The sequence below is a fragment of the Canis lupus genome, chromosome 7 (assembly GCF_003254725.2).
Source record: "Canis lupus dingo isolate Sandy chromosome 7, ASM325472v2, whole genome shotgun sequence".
NCBI lineage: Eukaryota > Metazoa > Chordata > Mammalia > Carnivora > Canidae > Canis > Canis lupus.
This window is the reverse complement of record NC_064249.1, coordinates 16,608,598-16,633,787: the sequence shown is the minus strand read 5'-3', so window position 1 is coordinate 16,633,787 and position 25,190 is coordinate 16,608,598. Positions and strand designations below refer to the sequence as shown.

The following is a 25,190-nucleotide window of genomic DNA, read 5'->3' as shown; positions in this document are numbered from 1 at the left end:
GCATGGAGCCTGCTTCTCCCTCTGCCTGTGTCTCCCCCCCGCCCACCATCTCTCTCTCTGTGTCTCTCATGAATAAATAAATAAATCAAATCTTAAAAAAAATAAATGCTTATAGAATCAATTAAACACAGTAAAAGCAAGCAGATATACCCTCTGCTTTAAGGAACTTACAAGGTAAAAGGGGGGAAACGGGACGTGAACCCTAGTAAGTATAATCAAGGCAGAAAGGGGCAAGTGCTTAGAAGAGAGTATTTTGAAACAAGTGCCACGGGGATGTAGGAAGAGGACTTCGTGGTGAGCCGGCTGGGAATCCCCCCAGATTACAGTGGGGCTTGTTTTAGGGGTGATAAGAGGATGCGCGTTCTTCCTGCTTCCCCCACTTTCGCATGTGGTCCTGCGGCCCTCCGGTCGCTGAGGTTCCACAGGACGAGGTTGGGGCGCCCTCCTGGGAAGGCAGGTGGGGCCTGGGTGCTGACCCGGGGAGGGAGGGGGGCACTCTCAGCGGTCTGGGGGCGGGTCCCCTGAAAGGGGAGGGAGCTCCAAGGGGCGGCTCGGGTCCTGGGCTTAGGACCTCAGCGCTGGGATTGGAGGGGCAGGCCCCGGAGATGGAGGGGCCCACGGGCCTCTTCGGGAACGCGAGGGGGCACCGGCCCCAGGCCCCCGGGCCAGCCCGCCGCGCCCTCCGCTCGCAGGAATAATCAGGACCCGCAGCGTCCACAAGGGTGAGCAGGAGACGCCCTCGGGCTCCCACCCGGTGCAAAGCCACTGGTGGTGGCTGGAGCTGGGGGCGGGGGGGCTGGGCTCCGGGTGCAGGGCGGCCAGGGGCCCTGGGACAGGGTGCACGGTGGGATGGGGGGAGTGAAGAGAGCACCCCCCGAGGGTGCTCTCAGCCCGAGGCCTGCGGAGCCCGTGCGCCCAGCCGAGCTGTGGGCATCAAAGCCCGTGCCCCGGGGGGCAGCTCCAGGGAACAAGTGGGCGCGCAGCCAGTCATTTACGCCAGCCGTTCAGCAGGGGTCCCTCCCACCTGGCTTTATTTTTAGATTTTATTTATTTATTCATGAGAGAGAGAGAGGCAGAGACACAGGCAGAGGGAGGAGCAGGCTCCATGCAGGGAGCCTGATGTGGGACTCGATCCCGGGACTCCAGGATCACGCCCTGGGCCGAGCTGCCCACTCACCCCGTTTTTTAACACAAAGCAAGCACTTTGGATACTCTGTCGGCTTTCTTCTCCCTCCTTCTCTCCCAGTGGCCCAGATCTTTAGAGCCCGGCAGAGGAGAGAATCCTGCGGATTCTGTTGGGCTCGCTCAGAACCAGGTGGACACAGGCAGGGTTACTTCACAGCTAACATTCACCTGCTCGGGGCACCTGGGGGGCTCAGTGGTTTGGCACCTGCCTTCTGCCCAGGACGTGATCCTGGGGTCCTGGGGTGGAGTCCCACGTCGGGCTCCCTGCATGGAGCCTGCTTCTCCCTCTGCCTGTGTCTCTGCCTCTCTCTCTTCTGTCTCATGGATAAATAAGTAAAATCTTTAAAAAATAAAATTCACCTGCTCACCAGAGAGGAGGGCACACGCGAGGGTGGATGCTGACCGCGCCCACACACGTGGCAGCTGAGGACCTACCTCACAGACAGGCGGTGGAACACGGTGGAAACTGCAGCTGCCCGAGGTGGGCTCACCTGCATCTCCACCTGCCCCTCCTTCCCGGCTCTGTGAATCCCAGCCAGCCACCCAGTCTCCCAGCTTGGAGAGAAGAAGCAGGCAGGCCTCCTCTCTCCCCTGCTAGGCAATGTCTGTGAGAACATGTAACCTACTTTTTTTTTCTTTTTAAGATTTATTTATTTATTTATGAAAGACTCAGAGAGAGAGGCAGAGACACAGGCAGAGGGAGAAGCAGGCTCCATGCAGGGAGCCTGACGTGGGACTGGATCCCGGGACTCCAGTTTCGCACCCTGGGCCAAAGGCAGGCGCTAAACCGCTGAGCCACCCAGGGATCCCTGAACACGTAACCTACTTAACATGCTACTTGCTTCTTAAGGAGTGGCCTGTGTGCTTTTAGGGTGTTTTGATTTTTTTTTTTTTTTTTAAGATTTTATTTAGGTGTTTGACAGAGAGAGGGAACCAGAGAGCACAAGTGATAGGAACAGCAGAGGGAGCAGGAGAAGCAGGCTCCCCATGAGCAGGGAGCCGGATGTGGGGATGTGGGGCTGGACCTCCGGATCATGACCTGAGCCAAAGGCAGCCACTGAACCCACTGAGCTGCCCAAGCGCCCCCAGCAGGTTTTACAATCCTCTGTGTTAACAACTGGGATGTGCTAGAGAGAGCTACTCTCCTGTTTCAGATCCAGCCTCTCCCATTGCTCCTAGAGCCACTGCTGCTGTGGGAGTTACTTCAAAGAAATGGTGACAGAGGGACGCCTGGGTGGCTCAGCGGTTGAGCACCTGACCTGCCTTGGGCCCAGACCCTGATCCTGGAGACCCGGGATCAAGTCCCACGTCGGGCTCCTTGCATACAGCCTGCTTCTCCCTTCTCCTGTGTCTCTGCCTCTCTCTCTCTCTCTCTCTCTCTGTCTCTCATGAATAAATAAATAAAATCTTTAAAAAAAATGAAATGGAAACAAAATATCTAGCTTCTGGCCCAGTCACCCTGGACCAGCCCACCCTCCTGGTCAGCCCATTGAGACCACATTTCCAGCTGCCACAACTGGGTTTTATCTACAGATAATACCTAATTCACTGTAGAGTGTTAAGCATGTAATAAATGATTGGTGTATGAATTTAATTGCCAGAATTTCAGAGCTATAATAATATAATAATAATAATAATAATAATAATAATAATAATCAGCAACAACAGTAAATTTCTGTGTGTGCCAAACACAGTCCTGAGCACCTGGGTGCTTCACCTCACTTTGCTCTTACAATAGCCCCGGGAGGCACGTGCTACTATTAATCTCTAATTGTAAAGATGAGGAAACAGACTCAGACAAATTAAATAACTTTCTCTCTGTCACCAGATCGTAAGTGGCAGAGCTAGAACTCAGATCCAAGGGGTTTTGAGTCCAGAAATTAGATCTGGGACATTCTAGCAACCTCCTCCTCTCATATGCCCCTTGTACTTGATACACTCATGTTATTGATGTGGAACCTGAGGCCAGAAAAGAACTTTGCCAGGGTCTCCTGGTTAAGAGCAGAGCTGATGGATCTGGTCCCATTCTCTCAGCCCCCCATCCATGCACCACCAGTCCGTGTCCAAATTCCAGGCTTGCCTCCAAGAGAAGCTGCGTGTGGCAGCTCTAGGCCTCACCACCTTCGTTTCAGTTGCCCAGATGGAACCACAACCAGACAGCAAAATTTGTCCCTGCCAGGCCAGGGAGCTAAGGAGATGGGAGCAGCTTGTTTTTCATGCCTTCTACCTGCTACAGCCTAGCAGTGGCTCTCACCAGGGCCTCTGTGGAGGTCAAGGGCAGGCCAAGGAGACCTGATCCATGTCCTGCCCACGTCCTGGTGGGCACTATTGACGTGGCCGGCCCCATTGTCTTGTCACGAATCCAGTGACAGCAGCCCTGTACACCTTGAGCCAGCCAGCACAGTGCCAATCCAACAAAGCAAAAGGGCAGTGCTGGGAGCAGTGTTAGAAATGCCATCTGGCTTAATTGGTGGTTTCTTTCTTCTGTTTTCCAAAGTGTGTGGAGGGAGAGGGTGGAAGAGGAGGCTAAGAAGGCCACAACACCAAGAGCTAAGTTGAACTCAAAAGAAGGCCAAGGAGAAGACTCCGGGGAAGGAGGATGATGTCACTGGCAGTGGAAGGGGTCCCAGGAGCTGTGTCAGGCTGGCCTGATGGATGGTGGGGAGTGGGGAGTGAGCTCCAAATCAGCTGCACAGGGACTTAGGGGCAGCAGGTGCCGGCTCTGCTGGGAGCCCTCAGGAGAGGACGAGGGTTCTACTGGGAAGTGACAAGCCGCCTGTCAGAGAGGTAGGAGTTGGAGGCAGCCCAGAAAGAAGAAAATACCCATGATTGCCTGAGTCTGGCAGTCGTCCCCAAGGGTGCTGGGATGCACACCCCACTCCGGGGCACTGCTCACATGGAGTACTGGGGCTCAGGCTTGGCAAAGAGCTAGAGCAAGCCAAAAGGCACTGGAGAGGCCTCTTGTCCCAGCGAGATGGGGCAGGGAAGGGACGCGGACGTACATTCCACCCTGTATTTGCTCTCTGTGCCCTGGCCCGTGTTCTCATATCCCTCTGTCCTGCAGATATGACGCGGCCATTAAAGACCTCAAAGAGGCCTTGACTCAGCTTCGAGGGAACCAGCTGATAGACTACAAGATCCTGGGGCTGCAGTTCAAGCTGTTTGCCTGTGAGGTAAGGGGGATGGGCCCAGTCAGGGCAGGGGTGCCAATGCAGGTGCAGAGCCAGCCGCTGACACCTCTGCGAGCTTGGGAAGGGCTCCCAAGCCTCAGGACTCAGAGTTCCCCTCGAGAAGAGACTCAGATCAAGAACTTCAGGGTCATCCCGGAGCCTCAAGCCACTGAGGGCACGCATTTTATTAACATAAGGCTCAAAGCACCATGTGGAAATGAGCCTGCTGGGCTCTCCAAGGGGAGGCTGGACCCGGGGCATGCTGGCCTGTGAAAGTATTCATAATAATTTGCATAATTCCGGTTGACAAGCTCTTTTGCTCAGCATTATACTAACAAATCCTAAATCGTGGGCTCACTATCCGTGTGGGACCCGCTGTGACCTTGCTCAGTTCCTGAGTTACAGACCACGCTCTTTGCTATTAACGGCTCTGGCTTTGTGTACTTGGTTGATACCCAAAGAAAGAGTGAGGGCAATTTGGCACAAATCGGTCCTCCCCAGCTCAAAGAACAGCTCAAAGCACAAATTTAGGGAAGGTTTCCATAGAAGGATAACTTATTTTCCCTATTACCAAAAGGGAGAAACATGACTGGCTCTGACTCCACAGGCTCCTGTGCTTTTTCCAACCAGCCCTCCCCTGCCCCCAACTCCAAATATACACCACTAGCTTTAAAAACTGAAAGCCCTGCAAATATCATAGATCTTTATTTAGAAGAATTGCTGATAAAAAAGTCCCCTTGCTTTAGTTTCTCAGGCAGGAGAAGCCATGCGTTCCCAGGGTGGCTCAGGACTAATAATAGAGCCCCCAGCTGCCCAGGCCCCTGGGGACTTGTGCCCCCATCCAGCCCTGCAGCAGGCGAGCAACTTCTTCGCTTCTCACAGTCTAGGGAGATGAGGCTTTGGGAATTGCAGGGAATTGGTTGGCATTTGGCCAGCTCCTGAGAGGGAGGCTTCTCAACAATGCCACTGCCGATGTGCTGGGCCACATAATTTTTTGTTGTAGAGGACGGTTCTGTGCACCCATCAGATGCTGGTATCCCCCCTCCCACCACCACCACCACATGACAACCTAAAATATCTCTGGACACTGCCAATCACCTCCCCTGCCCCCCCTCCCCCACTGCCAGTGAGAACCACTTGCACAGATTAAAGGGTTGGGAGTCCAAGTACCTCATAAAACAGTGGCATCTGGGATGCCTGGGTGGCTCAGTGGTTGAACATCTGCCTTTGGCTCAGGTTGTGATCCCGGGGTCCTGGGATCGAGTCCCGCATCAGGCTGCCGGCAGGGAGCCTACTTCTCACTCTGCCTATGTCTCTGCCTCTCTGTGTGTCTCTCATGAAGGAATAAATAAAATCTTAAAAAGCAAAAAACACAGTGGCATCCAAACAGAATCCCATGGGAGATATGATCATCCCCTGTAGCTGGACTTGAAATGACCCCAGGGCAGGAAATACTGGCCTAATGGGCCTCTCTGCAGGTGAAGCTGGAGTTTTCTTTTTTTTTTTTTTTTTTTAAGGGTTGCATCTCAATGTTTATTTTTCCCCCTCACACTGTTATAAACTATTTTTATTTTATTTTATTTTATTTTTATTTTTTTTTATTTATTTTTTATTTTTTTTATTATTTTTTTTTATAATGATATTTTTTTTTATTGGTGTTCAATTTACTAACATACAGAAGCTGGAGTTTTCATGGTCTGATGTCCTTATGCCATGTGAGACCGTGTCATTTTCCTATATATAATGCCACCCCTCTCTTCTTGCCAGGGTGTAACCCTGGCTTCTGAGAAATCACATCATCCTTTTCAAAGAGTCTTAGGCTTTTCTAGTCATGGAGTCACTAAAATCTGTTGTGGGAAAAGGTCTTAAGAGAAGGTAGCAGGGAACCAAATAGGAATATTGAAGCAGACCTGAGTTCTCCTCCCTTCCTGCACACGTGGCCAGGGCTGGCCAGGGCCAGTCAAGTAGGTGTGCAGGAGGCAAAGCTCACTGAGGCTCAGAAATAGCCTGGAAGGGAATCTAGACCTCTCTGCTTCTGGGTTTGCCCCCGGTGCCCTCACCCAGCACCAGCCACTAACTCCGTGGAAACACAGTCCTGTACTCGCCTTGATAAACTGTTCTTTTTATCTGGCCGAGGCCCTGAACCAAATTGCAGATGTGGGTGGCAGACTGTTGTAGAGGCAAAGTACATTGGTTATCCATTGTCAGATACCAAATTACTCTAAAATGCAGTGCCTTAAAATAATATCACTTATTATCTCCTGGTTTGGGGGCTCAGGAATCCAAAAGTGGCTTAGCTGGGTGGTTCGGGATGAGAGGCTCTCAAGGGGTTGTGGTCAAGATGTTGGCCAGCACTGCCATCATCTGAAAGCTTGACTGGCGCTGGGGGCCTCTACTTCTAAGATGACTTAAGGGTCTGACAAGGTAGCATCACTTGTTGGCAGGAGGCCTCCATTCTTTGCCACATGAAGCTCTCCATAACATCGTCTGAGTCTTGTCAGGACATGGCAGCTGGCTTCCCCAGAGAACATAGTGATCCAAGAGAAAGTAATAGGGAGGACCAATGTCTTTTATGACTTAGCCTCAGATGCCACATCCCCTTATATCCATAATATCCTATTGGCGATCCAGCTCAGCTCCATTGGATGTTAGAGGGCAAAGAGGGTGAGGGCCAAGAAGCGAGAATCACTGGGGGCCATCTGGGAAGCTGGCTACAGCAAAGGCTTTGGAATCAGGTAGATAGGGATCCAATCCCAGCCAAACACTTGGCAGTTGTGTGATCCTAGGTGAGTTAGACATCATTTCTGAGCCTCAGGCTCCTTATCGTCTGTAAAGAAGTGTTGAGTACTTACCTCGTACACATTCCTTGGTAAATCCGTGTATTTTATAATGTCAGGCAACAGAGGTCCAGTGCTCCATAAGACAGGGTGTCAGCCCCCAGAAGCTCAGGGTCACGTGTAATGTGAGGTGGTGAGGTCAGGACAAGAGAATCACAATGGAAAACCTATGGCAGCACGGAAGTGAGGCCCCAGCTCACATGGTGCTTGCGGGGGTGAGAGGTAATGCAGGTAAAGTGGCCTACAACAGGTAGTCAGTGGGCAGCAGCAGTGAGGATGAGGATGGCAATGAGAATGACAATGACAATGACGCTGCCACCAACAGGCAACACCAATTTCCAGGAGCACAAAGTCCTTCGTGGTTTTAGCCTTTCGATTATAAACACAGAGCATCCCCAGGTGGCGTCAGTCTGCAGAACCAGCCCTGCCGTCTTCCCGGAAACCATGTGGGCATGGTTCTCTGAGGAGACAGGCAGCACGTGGGGGATGAAAGCCCTTCTCTGCTCAGCCGCCAGCCAGCCCCAACAGTAGTACAGCAAATAACAGTCATAGTAGTGCTAAATATTGGTGCCAAGCAACCGAACTCCGAGCTTTATGTGAATTATTCCATTTATTCCTTACAACAGTCTGGAAGCAGGCAACGTTCTTGCCACCATTATACAGTGAAGCTGGGGAGAACCAGCCCTGGGGTACCTGTGCCCTTCACCCCTGCACCGCACGGCCTCCACGAGGTAGAGAGGGCCAACAACCTCTTTCCCTCCTAGGCCTCCGCTGACCAATTATATCTCCTGTCTGGGGCTCTGGAGAGCCACCCCCACCCCGCGGGGGGCATCAGGCTGTGACTCCTCTAACTTACACCTGAGAAAAGCTTGCAGCAGCTCCTGGCTGCTCAGCCGGTCCTCCACACAGGGAGGTGTCATAGGGGCTGTAGGACCCCACTGCATTGTCCTGAAAAAGAAAAAAAAGTAAACCCTCTTTGTTAGCTGTCACCTTGATCTTCACTCTCTGTCGCCTTCCCATCTTTGCTTGGGAATCTCTTTATTACACTTAGCCGAGTATTTTTTTTTCTTGCCAATGCATCCAAAAGATTATTTGGTTCTATGAGTAAGATGTAAGGCATAATAATAAAGCAAACACGTATGAACCACCAACTCAAGACCTGGGAAATCATGATTATTGGTGAATGTGCTGTTCCCTCTTGTCCTGGGGGGAGCGCTGCCCTGGGTTTGTGCTGAATCTCTTTCAAGCTTCACTGCGCTTCTGCCCACAGTCTCCTCCTGCCCCTAGGACTATTCCACAGTCTTGTCACTCATAACCACGTTCTGTTGGCGCTGGTGCAAGATGTTGCGTCTGGAACCCTCTCTCTCTCCCCACCCTGCACAGTCCAGTCTTTCAGCCTAGGCTCAGTGGCAGGAGCTGGATCGGGAGTCCACACACATATGTTTTATTCCCCACTCCTCAAGGGGGCCTGGGCACATCACTCTTCTTGGTCCTACAGCAACATAATAGCTGTTGTCCCCTCCTGAACTACTTGGTTGTTGAAAGAATAATGCACATGATGTTGGATTTATGCATTACGTCCTGATGTTTTCTTAACACTGTCCTTGAGCCCGGCATAACTCGGTAGCAAGATGGATGGTGTTATATTTTAGATATTCCCAGGAAAGCTGAGAAAGGGAGGAATGTCACCAGGCAACATTCCAGGAGCACACAGGCTAGCTCTTCCCTGGTGCCTAGATTTGGAGCAGCCTCAAGTTTTGTGTTGTGGCCTGTGCTTTTCTAGGTGTTATATAATATTGCTTTCATGTATGCCAAGAACGAGGAGTGGAAAAAGGCTGAAGAACATTTAGCTTTGGCCATGAGCATGAAGTCTGAGCCGAGACATACTAAAATTGACAAAGCCATGGAATGTGTTTGGGTAAGTGTATGGGTGATGCGGGTGGCCGGAGGATTTTCACCGATTTTTATTTGTTTCTGTGGACATGTGGATTGAGAAACCATAGAAGTGGCGCTTTTACTTTCTCTGAGCTCTGGGTAACACCAATCTTGGGGTTCCATGTAGGATCTTGAACCTGGCAGTGCTGAGTAGCCGAGGCCTGGAGTTCAGGGACCTCTGTGGTGCCACTGTGGGGAGCAGGGGACCAGAGGCTGGATCCCAGCACCAGAGGGCAGAGGCTGTGCCTGCTTGCCCACCTCTGAGTCCTCGAGGCCACCCACAGGATGGCACTGTCCTGGGCCTTGCTGGACCCTGGCCATCCTGTGTCTGTGGTGCCTCCCCTGCTGAGTGCCAGGCCAGCCCGAGCCGCGTAGGGTGGGGGTGAGGGCGGCTCCCCTAGGGAAGAAGGGTCCTGAACGAATGACACAGACAGATGTCCACACAGCCTCCCAGGGGAAGGCCACATTGAAACCAACCGTTCGCACCGTAGACACTCTGAAATAATAAATGCTGTCTTTACACATTTAGAAAAACTGCTTTTGTGAGGTTGTCTCAGTGAACCTTTGCATCCATTCAGGGAGGGAGGCAGGATGAGCATCATCACTCCCGTTTTACAGGTCAGAAAATACGCTGCTCTCTTCCTGTGTTGTAGAAACAGAAGCTCTATGAGCCAGTGGTGATCCCTGTGGGCAGGCTGTTTCGACCAAATGAGAGGCAAGTGGCTCAGCTGGCCAAGAAGGACTACCTAGGCAAGGCGACAGTAAGTAGGCTCCGTCAGCTTGGCCTGAGGCTCCTGTGCTGTGGGCCCTGTGCAGACCGGGGTGGGACAGGCTCCTGGGGTGAGGGCACCCCCTCTGTGGTGCTGCCCCGGGACGCGGCCCGAGACTGGATCCAGTGTGGGGCTCTCACTGAAAGGTGGGCGGATGCCTCCAGCTTGCTGTCTCTAGGTTTCTCGGATTCCTCCCTTCCCGCCTGACCCTGGGTGAGAGCCACAGGGTTAGTCAGTCGCAGGGTGCTGAGTCTCAGGGACTGAGCCAGGGCTAGAACATACAGCTCCGAGGCACTCAGTAAGCGTGGGGAACCGCGTTCGAGAAACGAGCACAGCATACTCCTGGTGTGATGCTCCTTCTAGCCCCGCTTCCACAGCCCTGTGATTAGACTGCTTTGCAAACTGGGCTCCTTTAAATCCAGGTCTTAAATCCTCTCAGAGATGATCCAGCTCTAGATACAAAGCTGCGCTTGACTCTGACATGCCCGTAAAGCTAACGCTGCCCACTGGCCGGGTGGCTGGTTCTGGCAAGCAGCAGCGTTCAGGAGCGCCTGGGTCAGTGGAAACACCCCAAAGCCCGTCAGTGGATGAGTGAATAAACAACATGTGATGTAGCCGTACGGTGGAATGGCCATAAAAAGGAGTGAAGTACTTGGGGCGCCTGGGTAGCTTGGTTGGTTAAACATCTGACTCTTGATTTCAGCTCAGGTCCTGATCTCAGGGTTGTGAGATTGAGCCCCGTGTCGGGCTCTGTGCTGGGCATAGAGCCTGCTTAAGATTCTCTCTCTCCCTCTGTTCCCCCCCTCCACTAAAAACAAACCAAAAAAGACCCCAAAACACAAAAGGAATAAAGCCCTGATACAAGTGACAGCATGTTTTCACCTTGGAGACATCACTCTAGGGGAAAGAAGCCAGGCACAGAAGCCACCTGTGACCTAATCCCTTGTCTATGAACGATCTAGAATGGGTAAACGCACACAAATAGAAGGTACATTGGTGATTGCCAGGTGCTGGGAGAAGGGGGCTGTGCACTAACCACTTGGTGGGTGTGGGATTATCTTCTGGGGTGAGGAACACATCTCAGAACTGGCTAGAGGTGGTGGTTGCACAGTAGTCTGAATGTTCTAAATGCTACCCCATTGTTCACCTTAAAATGGTTAATTTGGGATGCCTGGGTGGCTCAGTGGTTGAGCATCTGCCTTCGGCTTGGGGCGTGATCCTGGAGTCCCAGGATCGAGTCCCGTGTCGGGCTCCCTGCATGGAGCCTGCTGCTCCCTCTGCCTGTGTCTCTGCCTCTCTCTGTGTGTGTCTCTCATGAATAAATAAATGAAATCTTTAATAAATAAATAAATAAGTTAATTTTATCTTATGTGAATTTCACCTCAATTTAAAAAAAAAAAAAGGACAGAGAGAGAGAGAGAGAGAGAGAGAGAACGAGAGCACGCGAGCGAGCGAGCCTGCCAGGCTAGCAGGGCCGGCAGGTGCTAGTTCCCGAGGCGCTGGCACCTCTACCCCGGGGGCCAGCGATCCCTCCCTTGCCACTGTCCGTCCACCTCTGGGGCCGGGAGAGGGTCCAGGGGACGAGAAAGGAGGGATCCTGGGGAGAACCACGCGGCCTGGGGGGACGGTGCTGGCCCGGCCCTCACGCCTCCTCCCTCCATTCCAGGTGGTGGCATCTGTGGTGGATCAAGACAGCTTCTCGGGGTTTGCCCCTCTGCAGCCCCAGGTGAGGCAGCCCCCCCGCCAGATCCAGGTCTCCGGAGCTCTCTGGGGAGCAGCCCCCCGCGGAGGTTGAGGGGCTCCTTCGAGGGGCCTGTCGGGCCGCGGGCCGGGCCGCGGGGCCCCTCGTGGTCGCGGGTTCACGACTGCTGGGAGAACAAGGCGGTTCAGGCTTCAGCCCAAGCTCCCAGAAAGCCACCCTCCTGCTTCCCCCACAACCCCGGTCCTCGGGCGTCTGCGTTCCAGGGGCGGCTGCTGACGGCCTCCCCGAGGCCTGGACTGTTCTCTCGGGAAGCCGAAGCACAAGCGGCGGAGGCTGGGGCGTCTCGGCAGAGGCGGGGGCTCGCGGGGGCCTTGTGGGGCCCGGGGCTCGAGGCTGTGGGCAGGTCCCGCAGCAGGGGACCCCTGGGGCACGGGGGTGCCCCGAGTGAGCCACGGCCCGGCCCGGTCTGGGCTCAGGGACGCGGCTCCAAGCAGATGGTGACAGTAGGCCCGGAGGAAGGTGACCGGGCGGGGGGCGCGGGGCATGACCCCCTCCAGGCTGCACCCACCGGGTCACTCCCGCCGGCAGCGCCGACAGCCTCCCAGGGGCAGGGGGACCACGGCTGCCGGCCGGAAGGTGACCAGCACGGGCCCCGGGGGGTGGGATGAGCCAAGGGCGACCGAGAGATTCAGGGTCCTTTGATGTGTTTCTTCACAATGAAACTGGAGAGAGGCCTGTGGAGGACCCCGCACCCCACCTCACCCCCACACAGCCCGGGACTCCAACGGGAGGAAGAAGCCTAGGCCAGTGGACCCCGATACCCGCTGGAGAGCAGGGCACACGCACTGGAGGGAGGTTTCTGCGGGGCCAGTGGATGCTGGGGGGGGGGTCGAAGCACCCGCAGGTGTCACGTGACCCAGCAGACATTAGTTCTCCTAGGGAAGGGCCGGGGCTCAAGGTAAACAGCACCCTTGTGATGCCGGGTTGCTCGGTGACGGCTGGAATTCGCCAGAAACCAGGAGTCGCTGAGCCAGTGAGGCCCGGCACCCGGGGGGGGGGGGGGGGGTCTCTCTTCCAGCGTTCGGTCAGGGTGCGCGGCGCCCTCCCCGTCCACGGTGCTCTGATCAAGCTCGCAATGCATTCCTTGATCTCCGGGTCCGGGAGAAGGCTCAGATGTCCATTAACAGCCTCTTCTGTCCCCCTCCTTCCCCTGTTGCCGCTCCCTCCATCCCTCCTGAATGTCCAACAGGCCGCTGAACCTCCACCCAGACCCAAAACCCCCGAGATCTTCAGGTAAGTTAGATGTAGCTCAGGACGCAGAACGTCCCAGCCCCAAGCCTTCACAGATGGCAAAAAGGGGGGTGAAGAAGATGAAACTGGGGTCAGGGGCTAAGTCCTGTGCCATGTAGCCTAGGGTGTGCGCATCCTGTTCTCAAGCTTAGAATGGAGCGATGAGTGGGGGGCACGGGAGTCTTGACCATCGGGGTCTGGCTACGGCTACGTGGTGGCCCCTGTGCCCCCAGGTCCCCGTGCACAGCCACCCACAGATGAGGGCCACTGCCGAGAGCGCAGGAGTGTCCGTGGGACGCAGCCCCTCGGGGGCCACAGGCTGGCCAGAGCTGGAGCCGCTGCAGCCTCTTCAGGACACAGGGAGGCCAGAGCTTTCTGGAGCCCGGCGAGCGAAGCGGGGAGCTGGATGCTGTGTCCTTTCCCGAGGGGGTGTGTTTCACCTCCCTGTGGACACGTGGCCTCTGGAGGAGTAAGAGGAACGGCTCAAGAGAAAGAAGCCATTCTCTGGGATGCGAAGGCCAGAGTGACACAACTTCCAGCTACCCTAAGACTCTGCTCTGAGTAGAGGCGGGCGCGGGTCCCCCACCCTAAAGAGGATTTCGTAAAGAATGAAAACGCACCACAGCGACTACGAAAATGAGGGGGCCGAGGAGCTCACGCTAACAGCCCTGGAGGCGTCTGTCTCCCCCACGTGTATAAAGAGCCGGGTGTTTGGAAACAGAAAGAGGGGTGAGGGGAGGGGGGCGGAGGGGGAGTGAGCGGGAGCCTCCGCCAGAGCAGGTGCATCAGACAGCGGCCAAGCCGGGCGCAGTCACACGGTCCCGGGAGGCCCAGACACACCCGGGAGCCTCCACGAGCCAAGTGGGTCTGGGGGAGATGGTGAAGGGGCAACGACATTGCCTAGCACCCAGCTGGCGGCCCCAGGACACCTGCACACCCCCACTCCCCGCAGCTGGCCCCCTGCTCTTCACCCTCCTCCAGCTGCGCGTGGGCCGCTGGCTGTGTCGCCAGGTGACTCGGCCTCCCTGGGCCCCACTCCCCCTCTCGCCCAGCTGGCTGCCACCTGCCCCCGCTCTGTGTCCCCCTCCATGCGGCCCAGCGCCCCCAGGGAGGGAGGGCAAGGAGGGCAGGACCTGGGAGTCCCAGTTGTTTCGTGTCATTCACTCCTGTCCCCCTGCCTGTGTGCTCACGGCCCGTTCACATGCGGGTTCAGGCCTGGTCCTGCTCAGGGCCCCGGGCAGCCAGAGGCGGAGCGAGGGGTGCCCGGAGGTGCCTGCTGGCCCCACGGCCGCTCTTGTCTCCCCGCACAGGGCTCTGGAAGGGGAAGCTCACCGTGTGCTGTTTGGGTTTGTGCCGGAGACGCCGGAGGAGCTGCAGGTCATGCCAGGGAACATCGTCTTTGTCTTGAAGAAGGGCAATGATAACTGGGCGACGGTCATGTTCAACGGGCAGGTACTCGGAGGACCAGGGGGCGGGTCCTTGGCCATGCGATGCGGCAGCAAATGGCAAAGCTTCCCGAGGAGCCCTCCCCGCTGCCTCCGTGCAGGCCGCCTCCCCTCCTTCATCTGTCCGCCCACCCCAAGCCCACCCCTCGCCCAGGCTCTGGGCTGTTTGGTGCAACGGGGACGATGGGTACTGATGAGCGCAACTCTGTCTTCCCCCCTCTGATTCCGGGATGCTGCACCCCAGAAGGGGCTCGTTCCCTGCAACTACCTCGAGCCAGTGGAGCTGCGGATCCATTCTCAGCAGCAGCCCCAGGTAACAGGGTGCCGAGGCCGGCCCCATCCCCGCCAGACTCTGCCATGAGAGGGGGCACGGGCAGGGTGGAAAGGGTGCTGTCCTGTCACCAGTCCAGAGTCCACCTGAGGTTGGCACCAGCTGCCCAGGGCTGAACCTGGGGGTGAAGGAGAATGCAGATGTGCTGAGTGGAGGCGTCTGAGGGACCTATTGGGCCCTCCCACCTCTCTGATTCCTCCCGGTCTAGGGAGACTCGGGACCTACAGCCTATTGTATAGGAAGGTCAGATCTTCCCGGGAATGTCCTCTTCACCTGGAACAGTCAGCGAGTTGGCCGGTGAAATACCGTGGCCAAAGGGAAGTCTGTTTTAGAGCGTGGAGTCAGAGTAGGCCTCGCAGCCCCTGCTTCTCCATCACTTCTCAAAGGCCTGCCCTTTGTTGGGGGTCTTGGCTGGACCTGAGCCGCCATGTAGGTGACCGATTGCAGGGGAGCCTGTCCTTCTGGAGACTGTGCAGCCAGTGTCTTCCATGGGCTTGGCCCTCCCTGGTTGGAGCTAACTGTACCCCGATGACTTGGAATGTTTTAAATGCCACACAAATGAGAAGGGGACTGTTTCCTTTGAAGGGGCCAGATGTGGGGCAAGAGGGTGAACTAAGACAAGACTCAGGGCCCTACTTACCTCATCTCCTGCAGGTTTCCAGTGTGGCTGAGAAGGGTAGGTAGGCAGCAAGGGCCTTTTAGGTGGGGGTTAGGGTTCTTATTTCTCCTGGGATTGGTTTCCACCAGGCCTACCCTGCCTACCCTTTAACCAGCACTTTCCTTAGTCTCCCCTGAATGTTGCCCCTGCTCCAGCTTTTAGAAAGTCGTTTGCCTCTGGCTCCATTCCATGGCCCCTCTCCCCGCACCCCCACTCCTACCTGAGAACTTTATCTGAACCCTCTTGCCATTTCTGTCACCTCCAGGAGGAAGCCTCCCCAGAGTCTGATATCCCAGCTCCTCCCAGCTCCAGTGCTCCTGGAAGACCTCAGTTACCACCAGGTTGGTGTCCCTGGAACAACATCGTTGGCCTGGGTGTGGGAACACTCCGGGCTGCTTCCTGACAGCATTGCTCTCCTAGTCTTCTAGGAGATTCTGGTTTCTTCTCCACCTAGCATGCTGCTCAGCTTATGACCACACAGCCCCAGGGCCCCTCTCTCCTGTGCCACCCACCCACCTGAAACCTAGGAAGTAGATTCCCTTTCTCCCTACCTACTCCAGAACATCCACAGGCTTGGGTAAATGTAGCTGGTTCCTGGGGGGCAGGGAGTGTCCAGACCCTTCAGTCAGAAGGTACGGAAACCATGCCCCAGCAGAAAAGGCTGAAGTCACTGCACATGTTTACCTCAGAGGGGGCTGGAGTGGCAGTTTTCAACTGTCCAAGGAGCTCTCTCTGGAAAAGAAACTGCTCTGCAGAGCCCCGAGGGATGGACAAAGAGCCAAGGGCAGATGTGAAAGGACGTTCTCCTGATGTCTGAAGAGGGCTGCCTTGGGAAGTAAGGGGCTTTGGGTCACAAATCGGCAGCTTAACCTGATTCTGGATGAGTGCTCAGTAGAGATGCATCCAATAGGTCGTTTGTCCAGATCCTAGATCCATGATTGTTAGCCTGGAGATCACCAGAACTCTTTGGGAGGCTCTCCACACCTCCATTTTTATTTTGAAAACTGTCAGACCTACAGATTGAAAGTTGAAAGTGTAGTACAAGAAACAACAGAATCCTTTCACCTAAATTCACCAACGGTACCAGGTACTTGACCCGCCTCCCCCTGCCCCCCCTGCCCCAACCACTTGAAAGGAAGTTATAGACTCGTGGCACTTCACCCTACACGTGAGCATTATCCTAGTCTCCTGCATAACCACAGCGCAATTGTTATATCTAGGGCATTGAACATCAATATAATATTATAGAGTGTATACATTTCCCCGATTACCCCTCAAAACATCGTCGATAGCTTTTTTGTTTTTAACTTTTCTGTTCAGAGGCCCATCGACGATCACATATTATTAACCTAGGAAAATTTTATGAATATAGATTCCTAGGCCTTCGATTCTGATTCTTTTTAGAATTGGCACTGAGCCTCAGAATCTATATTTCTAGAAAAAAAACAAAACAACCCTTCCAAGTAGTTCTGAGGATTGGCTGGGTATGAGACCAGTGGTCTTTTTTTGATCAGGCTTCCTCTATCGTGAGTATCTTTATGTAGACCTCTCTTATATAAATTATGTGCATACTGTCATATTAATGCATCATGCACATCAGGAAACATGCACAAAAATAAGGACAAGGTAAAAATAGGTGGTTCTAATGCTGCTTGTGACTCCTGCTTCATCTTGCACTCTCTCCTTTCGTTGCTCAGAGCCCACTGGTTTAACTGGACTTCGGGGTCCCTGCTAACCCCACATGCTGTGTGTTTCCTAAAGGCAGGGACTGGGTTCATCTGTGTGTTTGTGCTTTGCCCTGCACATTTCCCTTGAGTGTGATTCCCCCGCAGTTTATTAAGGTTAGGAATCGCCCCAGAGAGTAAAGGTAGGATTAGGTCCTGATCTAAGAAGTTTCGTTCTGTGGAAGGCAGGGGCTGGCCAGGAGTCTTCATTCATCTTCTTTTGTTTTACTTCCTAACTTCTCCATTTAGGTCAAAAAGAAAAAGAGCCCAAGGTAAGCTTCTTCCTTGTACTATGTCAAGTGGTAGAGAAAGGCAAAGCTGAGGCTGTCCACCATGAGCATGTCCCCCCTGGGTTACATATAGGAAGAGTCCCGAAGGAAGGGTGGACCAGTTACCTCCATGCACACCCACAGTCCATGGGTAGGGACTCCCACAGTGACTTACTTCCCCGCCTCCATGCACACATTTCCTACTGGCCCGCAGTGCATGGGCCAGGTCTCCTGGCTCAGTAGGAATTCCTATGCAGGCGACAGTGGGGCTAAGGACCTCTGACCTTTACGTTACTGTGAACCCCGTTAGCTCTTGGCCTCTCCCTGCCGCACAGAATGCTCCCTGCGATCAGGATGTGGCTAAGAGGAGGCCACAGAGGCTCAGGAGTTCCTTCTGCTTCCTCTCCCCTCAGGACGTAAAGCTCAGAGTTCCCATGCCCTACACGGTCAAGGTGCACTACAAGTACACGGTGGTCATGGAGATTCAGGCCGGCCTCCCCTACAGCCAGCTCCGAGACATGGTGGCTAAGAAGCTGGAGCTCCTACCGGAACACACCAAGCTGAGGTGAGTCCGGGAAGGTAGCGGTTAGGGGTACCACTGGGGGCCTGTGCTGGCCTGGAGGATGGAGGAGAACGCTTTGGTACTGACGTTCTCTGGCGTGGTTCTTACTCCTCTCTCCCCAGCTATCGGCCTCCGGACAGCCATGAGCTGGAGCCCCTTTCAGAAGATAACATGAAGGCTGCGTGGGGCCAAGTGAGAAACTACTGCCTGACTCTGTGGTGTGAGAACACAGTGGTGAGTGCAGTGAGGCCAAGGGCACCCAAGGTCCTGCGTCTGTCGGGCCACTTCCCCAGCAACCATCCAGCATTTACGGAGCACCATCCGTGAGCCTGACACCGTGCTTGGTGTCGAGGGTACGGGGGTCACGAGCCACAGCTCTGCCTCCCTTTCACCTGCACCCCGGCTGCAGCCAGGAGAGGGTTCCCCGCAAGACAAGAGCAGGCCCGACAATGCACAGAAAGCCTCTGAGTCCCTTCTGCTGGCACCTAACTGTTCCAAGGTTAGGCCCGTCACGATCAGGCAAGGGTGGAATGAAATCCTAGCTGGAGGCCGAGCACAAAGCCGTTTTGCACTGTGAGTTTCCACGGGGAAGAATACTTGAGGGTGGAAGATAAGAGTGAGCATTTATTTCACAAAGAGGTGATTTGGATTACAACATCCTACTAACAGCAAGTGTCTGTTGAGAGCTTCCCATGGGCCAGACACCGTGCTAAGTGCATGCTGAGCATTCGTCCTTGTAGACTCCACAACTCTGTGAGGTATTATCATCTCATTTCATAGTTCAGGTAACAAGGCAAAGAGAGGTCACCTTGACGAGTCACCTTGACCAAGATCACATGGCTGGTTGGTAATGGAACTGCGGCCCGATGGGTATTTTGACTCCAGAGCCTATATTCTTGAACCTGTTTCTAGACCCCAGGGCCTAGAATAGAGTTAACTCTTTGGCCAGTAAGATTAAGGGAGTTAGGGGCAAAGCTAGAGGCTAGAAGTAGTAGCTACACATTAACACTCTTGACTTTGTCCTTTGTCTCCAAGGAGAAAAGTTGCTATTTCTTTTTGTGGTTGATGTTAATTCCCTCCCACAACCATGGCCCCTGAAAACCATCCATCTGTATTGTCAACATAACAACATATTTTTTTTTAGCCTTTTATGTAATTTCATAGAGATGGATGTACAGTATATATATTCATATGTATATGCTGTACATATAAACTTTTGCTTTAATAGTCCACTTCAATAGATACTTTTCCATTTTGTATATACTTTTGTGTTATAATAGTCCATTTCTTCTGATTGCTAATGGTATTGCTACACAATATTCCACAGTATAATCTGTTTATTGATTCACCTGTTGGTGGGCATTTGGATTCTTTCCAGTGTTTATCTAGTGACATTTATTCTTCATCAAACATTTGTCGAGCTTTACTACTCTTTAGATAGGCACTGGAGATAGAAACACTAACAAGACACAGGCTCTTCTTGGGGGAAAGACAAGAGAGGACATGATTATAAAGCGTGTGTAAGTAAACTGATGGAGATGCATGAATGGCATACTGTAAGCACATGGGTGTCTCACCCAAAAATGCTGAGGGAAAGTGGGACAAGGCAATATTCAATGGTCTTTCTGGAGGAAATGATGCTGAAATTGTCTTGAAGCTTAGCCTTAAAATGGCACATAGAAACTAGCAAGATGGAGGTGGTTAGGATGCTTTCTATAGATGGAAGAGCAGAGGGAAGACCCTAAGAGTTGGCAGTGGGTGAAGGGCTCAGTGGTTCCAGACACAATAGGGGGATCTGGGAGATAGGTTGGCAAGGCAGCAGGGCCACATCATGGAAGGTCTTGCACCTGCTGCACTCGGATGAGGTTGTGAGCAGGGGAGAAAATAGGATGGATGATTCAGGGGCATAAGAGCAAGGCGAGGGGGCCTCTGGGAGGCTGGCTGGCTGGCTAGTCCCCATCCACAACCCTCACACTGGGAAGTCCCAACACACAGTCAAGGAGACCACAGTCTCCACTGACCAAAGCCACTGTTAGCTGGGGTCCTCCTCGGACACCTTCATTCTCCCCTCGCTCCCCCACTCACCTGTTTCCTGCTTTAGCATTTTTAGATGGTGGCAGCTGCAGTTACATCAGTAGGGGGTCTAAAATTCAATAGGTCCTATGCAAACCCTTTGGGGAGCTACTGGTTTTCACCTCTGAATGGATTTTGCACCATGGAAATGACCACAATGGCAAAGCTATCGCAGACCATCTGGGCTGGGACCGTGGGCCCTGTTGGGGCAGAGTCCCTCTCTAAATCCTCATGGCCGCAGCTGGGCAGGAACTCCTGCTTAGTTTAGGGAAGGGTCTCTTTGGTAGAGTCTCACTGAAATCAGACACATTTGCTGGGAAAGACAAGTGAGTGGGAGAAGAGGAAGTAAAGAGTGTGGGCCTGGAGGAAGCCCCAGCGTGGTGGTATCTAAGAGTTCGGAAAATTGCATTCAGGAAGGATGGCCCCTGGACTCACCAGCAAGGTCAGGCCCCAGGACCCTGGGCGGGGGAGGGGCAGAGGGGGGTTGTCGAAGAGCGGCCAGGGCAGGGGGCCCTTGGAAGTCTGAAAGGTCATCCTAAAGTTTTCAGTGGTCTGTCTTGGGTAATCCTTTCCATAGTGTCTTGAAAGGATTCCGCCTACCAGTCCTGCTCTAAATGTGAATTACTTCCCTTGAAAGGTTTATTGTTTTTAATTTTTGTTAATTTTTGTTCTTTGAAGAGAGCATCAGTCTAATCAGTGGGTGTAGGTGGCTAAATTCCCAACACAGTCTTTTTGGGACTCATTCCAGCTTCAGAGGTCCTTGCTGAGCATTCTTTATCACTACCCCTTACTCTTGGAAACGGCAAGTCAGGATGTTCTCCTTCACTTACTAGAAGAGCAGGAAAATGAACAATCATTTGCTAAGTATCTACTCTATGCAGGAACACTTACCATTAACCAAGTTTATAGATGTCTATATACATAGTCTAGTCCTGTCAGAGTGTTTAATAATTTTTAGCTAGGGGTGCTCGGGTGGTACAGTCAGTTGAGCATCCGACTCTTGGTTTCGGCTCAGGTCGTGATCTCAGGGTTGTGGGATGGAGCCCTGCCTGCATCAGGCTCCTGTGCTGACTCATGCATGTGCCTGTGCTCTCTCTCAAATAAAATCTTTAAAAAAATAATTGCCAGTTATTACCGTTCTACATCGTATCACTTCATTCCTCTAGCCTCTATTTCAGGTGAGGGAAGTTCAGAAGGGTACACCACTTGCTCAGGGACACACAGCTTGTGGGCAGCGGAGCTGGGATACAAACCCAGGCCTTTAGACTCCTTAGGGCCATTTCCATCTCACTGTCCTAAGGGATCTGCCAAGGCAAGAACAAGCAACATTCGGAAGTGAGAACTTTGAATATTCAGTACAGCATGTACCCTTGAAGGTTTTTTTTCTTCTTTCCTTCCTTTTTTCCTTTCCGTTCTTCCCTCTTTCCTTTTTTAAAGATTTTATTTATTTGAGATAGAGTGGGAGAGAGAGCGAGAGCGGGTGCACGCACAAGTAGGGTGGAGGCAGAGGGAGAACCAGACTCCCCGCTGAGCAGAGCCCCATGTGGGGCTTGATCATGACCTGAGCTGAAAGCAGATGCTTAACCGATCCAGGTGCCCCCCTCACAGGGTTTCTAATGCGGGTTTGTTAAATCCTATGATTCGAATCTCTAGAAACTGCACCATTCTTTTTTCAACATTTGTGGATCAAATAGCAACTAAGATGTGTCGTTACATATATGAGGAAACAAAACCTTTTTCATGATCTTAGAAAGACGGTATGGTACTCTTTAGGGTTTCTCAAACCTTAGTAAGTATGAGACTCACCTAGAGAGCTTGTTAAAATGCAGATGGTGGGGCCCCACATGCTGTGAATTTGTGATTTAATAGGTTTGGGATGGGGCCAGAAATTTACATATTTAACAAGGTCCCTAGTGTTGCGTTGCTGGGGAGAGGTGTTGGATTCCAAGTTAGAAACTCAGATGACTTTGGGTTCTGTCGCTTGTGACTCAATCTCTTTCCAACTTCAAAGAAGTAACAGTAGTACCTATCCTACCCTTTTCAGGATTTCTGTAAGAGTTTAAAACTATATGGTCCTGCAGACCTTTTGGGTTGATTTATCCAACCATCCAATATTCATAAAGTACACGTTAGGTCTATGCTAAGGATTGACCACAAACTTGGCCTTCGTGAGTTTATATCCTAGGCGCTATGTTGCCATTTCACTGATTCCTTTAGTGATGTTCAATGTTCACTGGCCAAAAAGTTAGGAAAACTTACAGACCTTTTATTATTTCAGGGTGACCAAGGCTTTCCAGATGAGCCCCAGGAAAGTGAAAAATCTGAAGCTAATAACCAGACAACAGAACCTACGCTTAAGGAAGGAGGCCATGTGGTAGCACTCTTCACTTATGAAGCCACCCAGCCAGAAGACCTGGAGTTTCAGCAAGGGGACATAATCCAGATTATATCAATGGGTAAGTAGTATTCCTGGATCATAGAAACTAATTCCCATGTTAGCAGCAATAAATTCAAGGGAAGAGAGAAACATTAATAACCTACAAACCAAACTTTAGCCAGTAGTTTCAATCTCCTTCCTAGCTTTCAGCTGGAAGCAGCAAAATGGAGTGCTTAGCCTTTCTGTTGCTCCAATGGCAGAGAAGCAACAAATGGCACTAACATTTTGATCATTAAAGATGGCTGTTTTGGAAGCCATGCATTCGCATTCCCAAAGTGAACCAATTGGAAGGTGGCTGGAAATCATTTTGCCTTTGCACAAAGCCATAGGATAGTTTTCTCCAAACTGTAGTTCTTTGAATTTTGATGTACTTTTTGAGGACGAGGGAAGAAGTGGGTAGATTTTGCCTTAGAAGAAGCTATTCGACATTGCTTTGTGTCTCTGGTGACTTTCCTGACCCTGTTAGGAATCAAACACACTACACACTGGAACAGTGTAAGTGGAGAGTTCTAACTTAGAGCTTCTCAAACTTCAGTATGCCCAAGCACCCTTTCAAGAGTTAAATAAAATTCCTTGGCCCAGCAGCCAGAGATTCTGATTCAGGTGTGGGGTGGGGCCCACCAAGTCTGCATTTCTAACAAGCTTCCAGTGTGATGCTTGTCTCTTGACTGTGAGAAGCACTGTTCTAATTCAGGGTTTGACACAATCTTATTTCTATACTTCAAAACAAGTAAGAATCCCATCAAAAGTTTTGTTCAAATGGGAGAAATATGCATTAGCAATGCAGAGTGGTGAAACAAATACCATTACAAATTATGACAGAAAATCCAACAGATTAAGAAATGAGATTTTTAAAGCTAGTGATGTAGAGTATACAATTGTGTGGCAATTGACTCAAAATACGAGTAATAAAGAGGCAGGGTACACTGGCAGTGCCTATCTTCTGTTAGGGCTTAGTGATACTTTAAAAATGGTGCTGAGAGTTACTATCAACCAACCAACTACATTGTCCAGTGTTTGTTTTTTTTTTTTTTGAGGGGGTGGGTTGGGATGAGATAAAAACTAGGAACACACAGAAAAACCTTCTAAGTAGAGATGAAGAGAAAAAAGGTGGCATATTCCTTACTGTGTCTGACTCTTGATCTGGTTCAGTTTGTAATCTCAGGGTCCTGGGGTCTAGCCTTGCCTCGGTCTCCATTCTGTGGGGAGTCTGCTAGATTTCTCTCCCTCTGCTTCTCCTACTCACTGCCTCCCCCCCCATCCTCTCTCTCTAAATCTTAAAAAAAAAAAAAAGAAAAATCTAGGGAAAATACCTTTATAGCACTGTGCTATATCAAAAAATCTGTGTATAAGTGGACCGTCATACCTCAAACTGAGATTGTTCAACGATCTACTATATATATATATATATATTTTTTTTTTTTTTTTTTTTTTTTGAGAGAGAGTGAGCCAGGGGGAGGGGAACAGGGAGAGAGAGAGAATCTTAAGCAGGCTCCACACACAGCATGGAGCCCAACGCAGGGCTTGATCTCACAACCCTAAGATTATGACTTGAGCTGAAATCATTTCAGACGCTTAACCAACTAAGCCACCCACACACCACAAAGATCTGTATTGAATTAATGGCATGCCCCTTTCAATATAGTCAGAATAAAGATTCCTAACAGGGATCAAACTCTTCTGTTAGATAAAAAAAAATACTATCTCAAGATTTATTGTTCAATTTCTTTCATCTTATTTTACTGGCAACTTTTTGAAAGATCTAATTGATTTTCTGTATTTTATTCCTTATCATACATAAGACAGAAACCAGTAAGATGGTGGAAGTCCTATGTTGACTCCTCCCTCAAATCACTTTCCAATATGGACTTTTCCCTGTTGGCACTACTAGGGGTGAAGGACTGCCAAAGATCTGTGTGGCATATCCAGATGAGATAATCTCCCTGTACTGGTTTTAGAAACCTACATATACGTTTCCTTTTACCAGTGAATGAAGACTGGCTGGAAGGAGAGTGCAAAGGGAAAATTGGCATTTTCCCCAAAGCGTTTGTTGAAGAACATGCAACTACAGATTTGGAAAGCTCTCCTAGAGGAGTCTAAGATGTTCCATAACCTCCAAGTTGGAGAAAAGTAACTATAATCATTTGTGAAGTTTAGCATGTCCCTGCAGTACCCTGTACCGAGACAGTACTGTTTAGAAATGTTAACTAATCCACTTTTTGCATTGAAAATTTAACCTAGTAGACAATGATGTGAGCATTTATCCTGATGATTACCATGGGGGAGGGGGAGTGGGAGTGGGTGGAAGTGCCTGGGAGGGCATGAGAGGGTCTTCTAGGGTGCTGATAATGTTTCTTGCTAGGAATGCTGGCTACCCAAATGTGTTCACTTTGTAAAGGTTCACTGAGCTGTATGTAAATTTATTATTGGTGTACTTCTATATATGTGATACCCTAATAAAAAAAACTTACAAAAATAAGACACCCAGAGTGCAGGCCCAATGCCTAAGTATAAATACCCTTATTCCTGTACCACTACAGTCACAGGCTCCTGGGCCTGAAGTAAACTTACAGGTAATTCAGATGGAATACACACAATTAACTTTCCTTTATTAAAAGTCTCATTGCTTAAACAGAACCTAAACTGAGTTAGGTTCCCATGGAAGTGTTTTCAATTCCATTCAGAATAAAATACTGGTCCTTCCATCCTCTTATGCCTTCTCAGAAAGGGACATTTGTTGAGTTCAATACTGAGTATGTGCACTAACACTTAAGTGATGTAGAGAAGCTGCATTAGGGAAGC

The 25,190-nt window shown here is 51.5% G+C and overlaps 1 protein-coding gene across 1 annotated transcript in view; it reads left to right on the top strand.

The window, feature by feature from the left end:
- Positions 1 to 24,869, top strand: part of NCF2 (neutrophil cytosolic factor 2) — a 30,222-nt gene extending 5,353 nt beyond the window's left edge. The window contains exons 3-15 of the mRNA XM_025430059.3: positions 4,250 to 4,358; positions 8,976 to 9,110; positions 9,781 to 9,888; positions 11,564 to 11,623; positions 12,849 to 12,892; positions 14,200 to 14,341; positions 14,579 to 14,647; positions 15,589 to 15,664; positions 17,297 to 17,319; positions 17,730 to 17,881; positions 18,001 to 18,112; positions 22,230 to 22,407; positions 24,376 to 24,869. Coding sequence (XP_025285844.1) covers positions 4,250 to 4,358; positions 8,976 to 9,110; positions 9,781 to 9,888; positions 11,564 to 11,623; positions 12,849 to 12,892; positions 14,200 to 14,341; positions 14,579 to 14,647; positions 15,589 to 15,664; positions 17,297 to 17,319; positions 17,730 to 17,881; positions 18,001 to 18,112; positions 22,230 to 22,407; positions 24,376 to 24,488 — 1,321 coding nt within the window. The 3' untranslated portion in view covers positions 24,489 to 24,869. The remainder of the gene's footprint in view (positions 1 to 4,249; positions 4,359 to 8,975; positions 9,111 to 9,780; positions 9,889 to 11,563; positions 11,624 to 12,848; positions 12,893 to 14,199; positions 14,342 to 14,578; positions 14,648 to 15,588; positions 15,665 to 17,296; positions 17,320 to 17,729; positions 17,882 to 18,000; positions 18,113 to 22,229; positions 22,408 to 24,375) is intronic.
- The last annotated feature ends 321 nt before the right edge of the window (positions 24,870 to 25,190 follow it).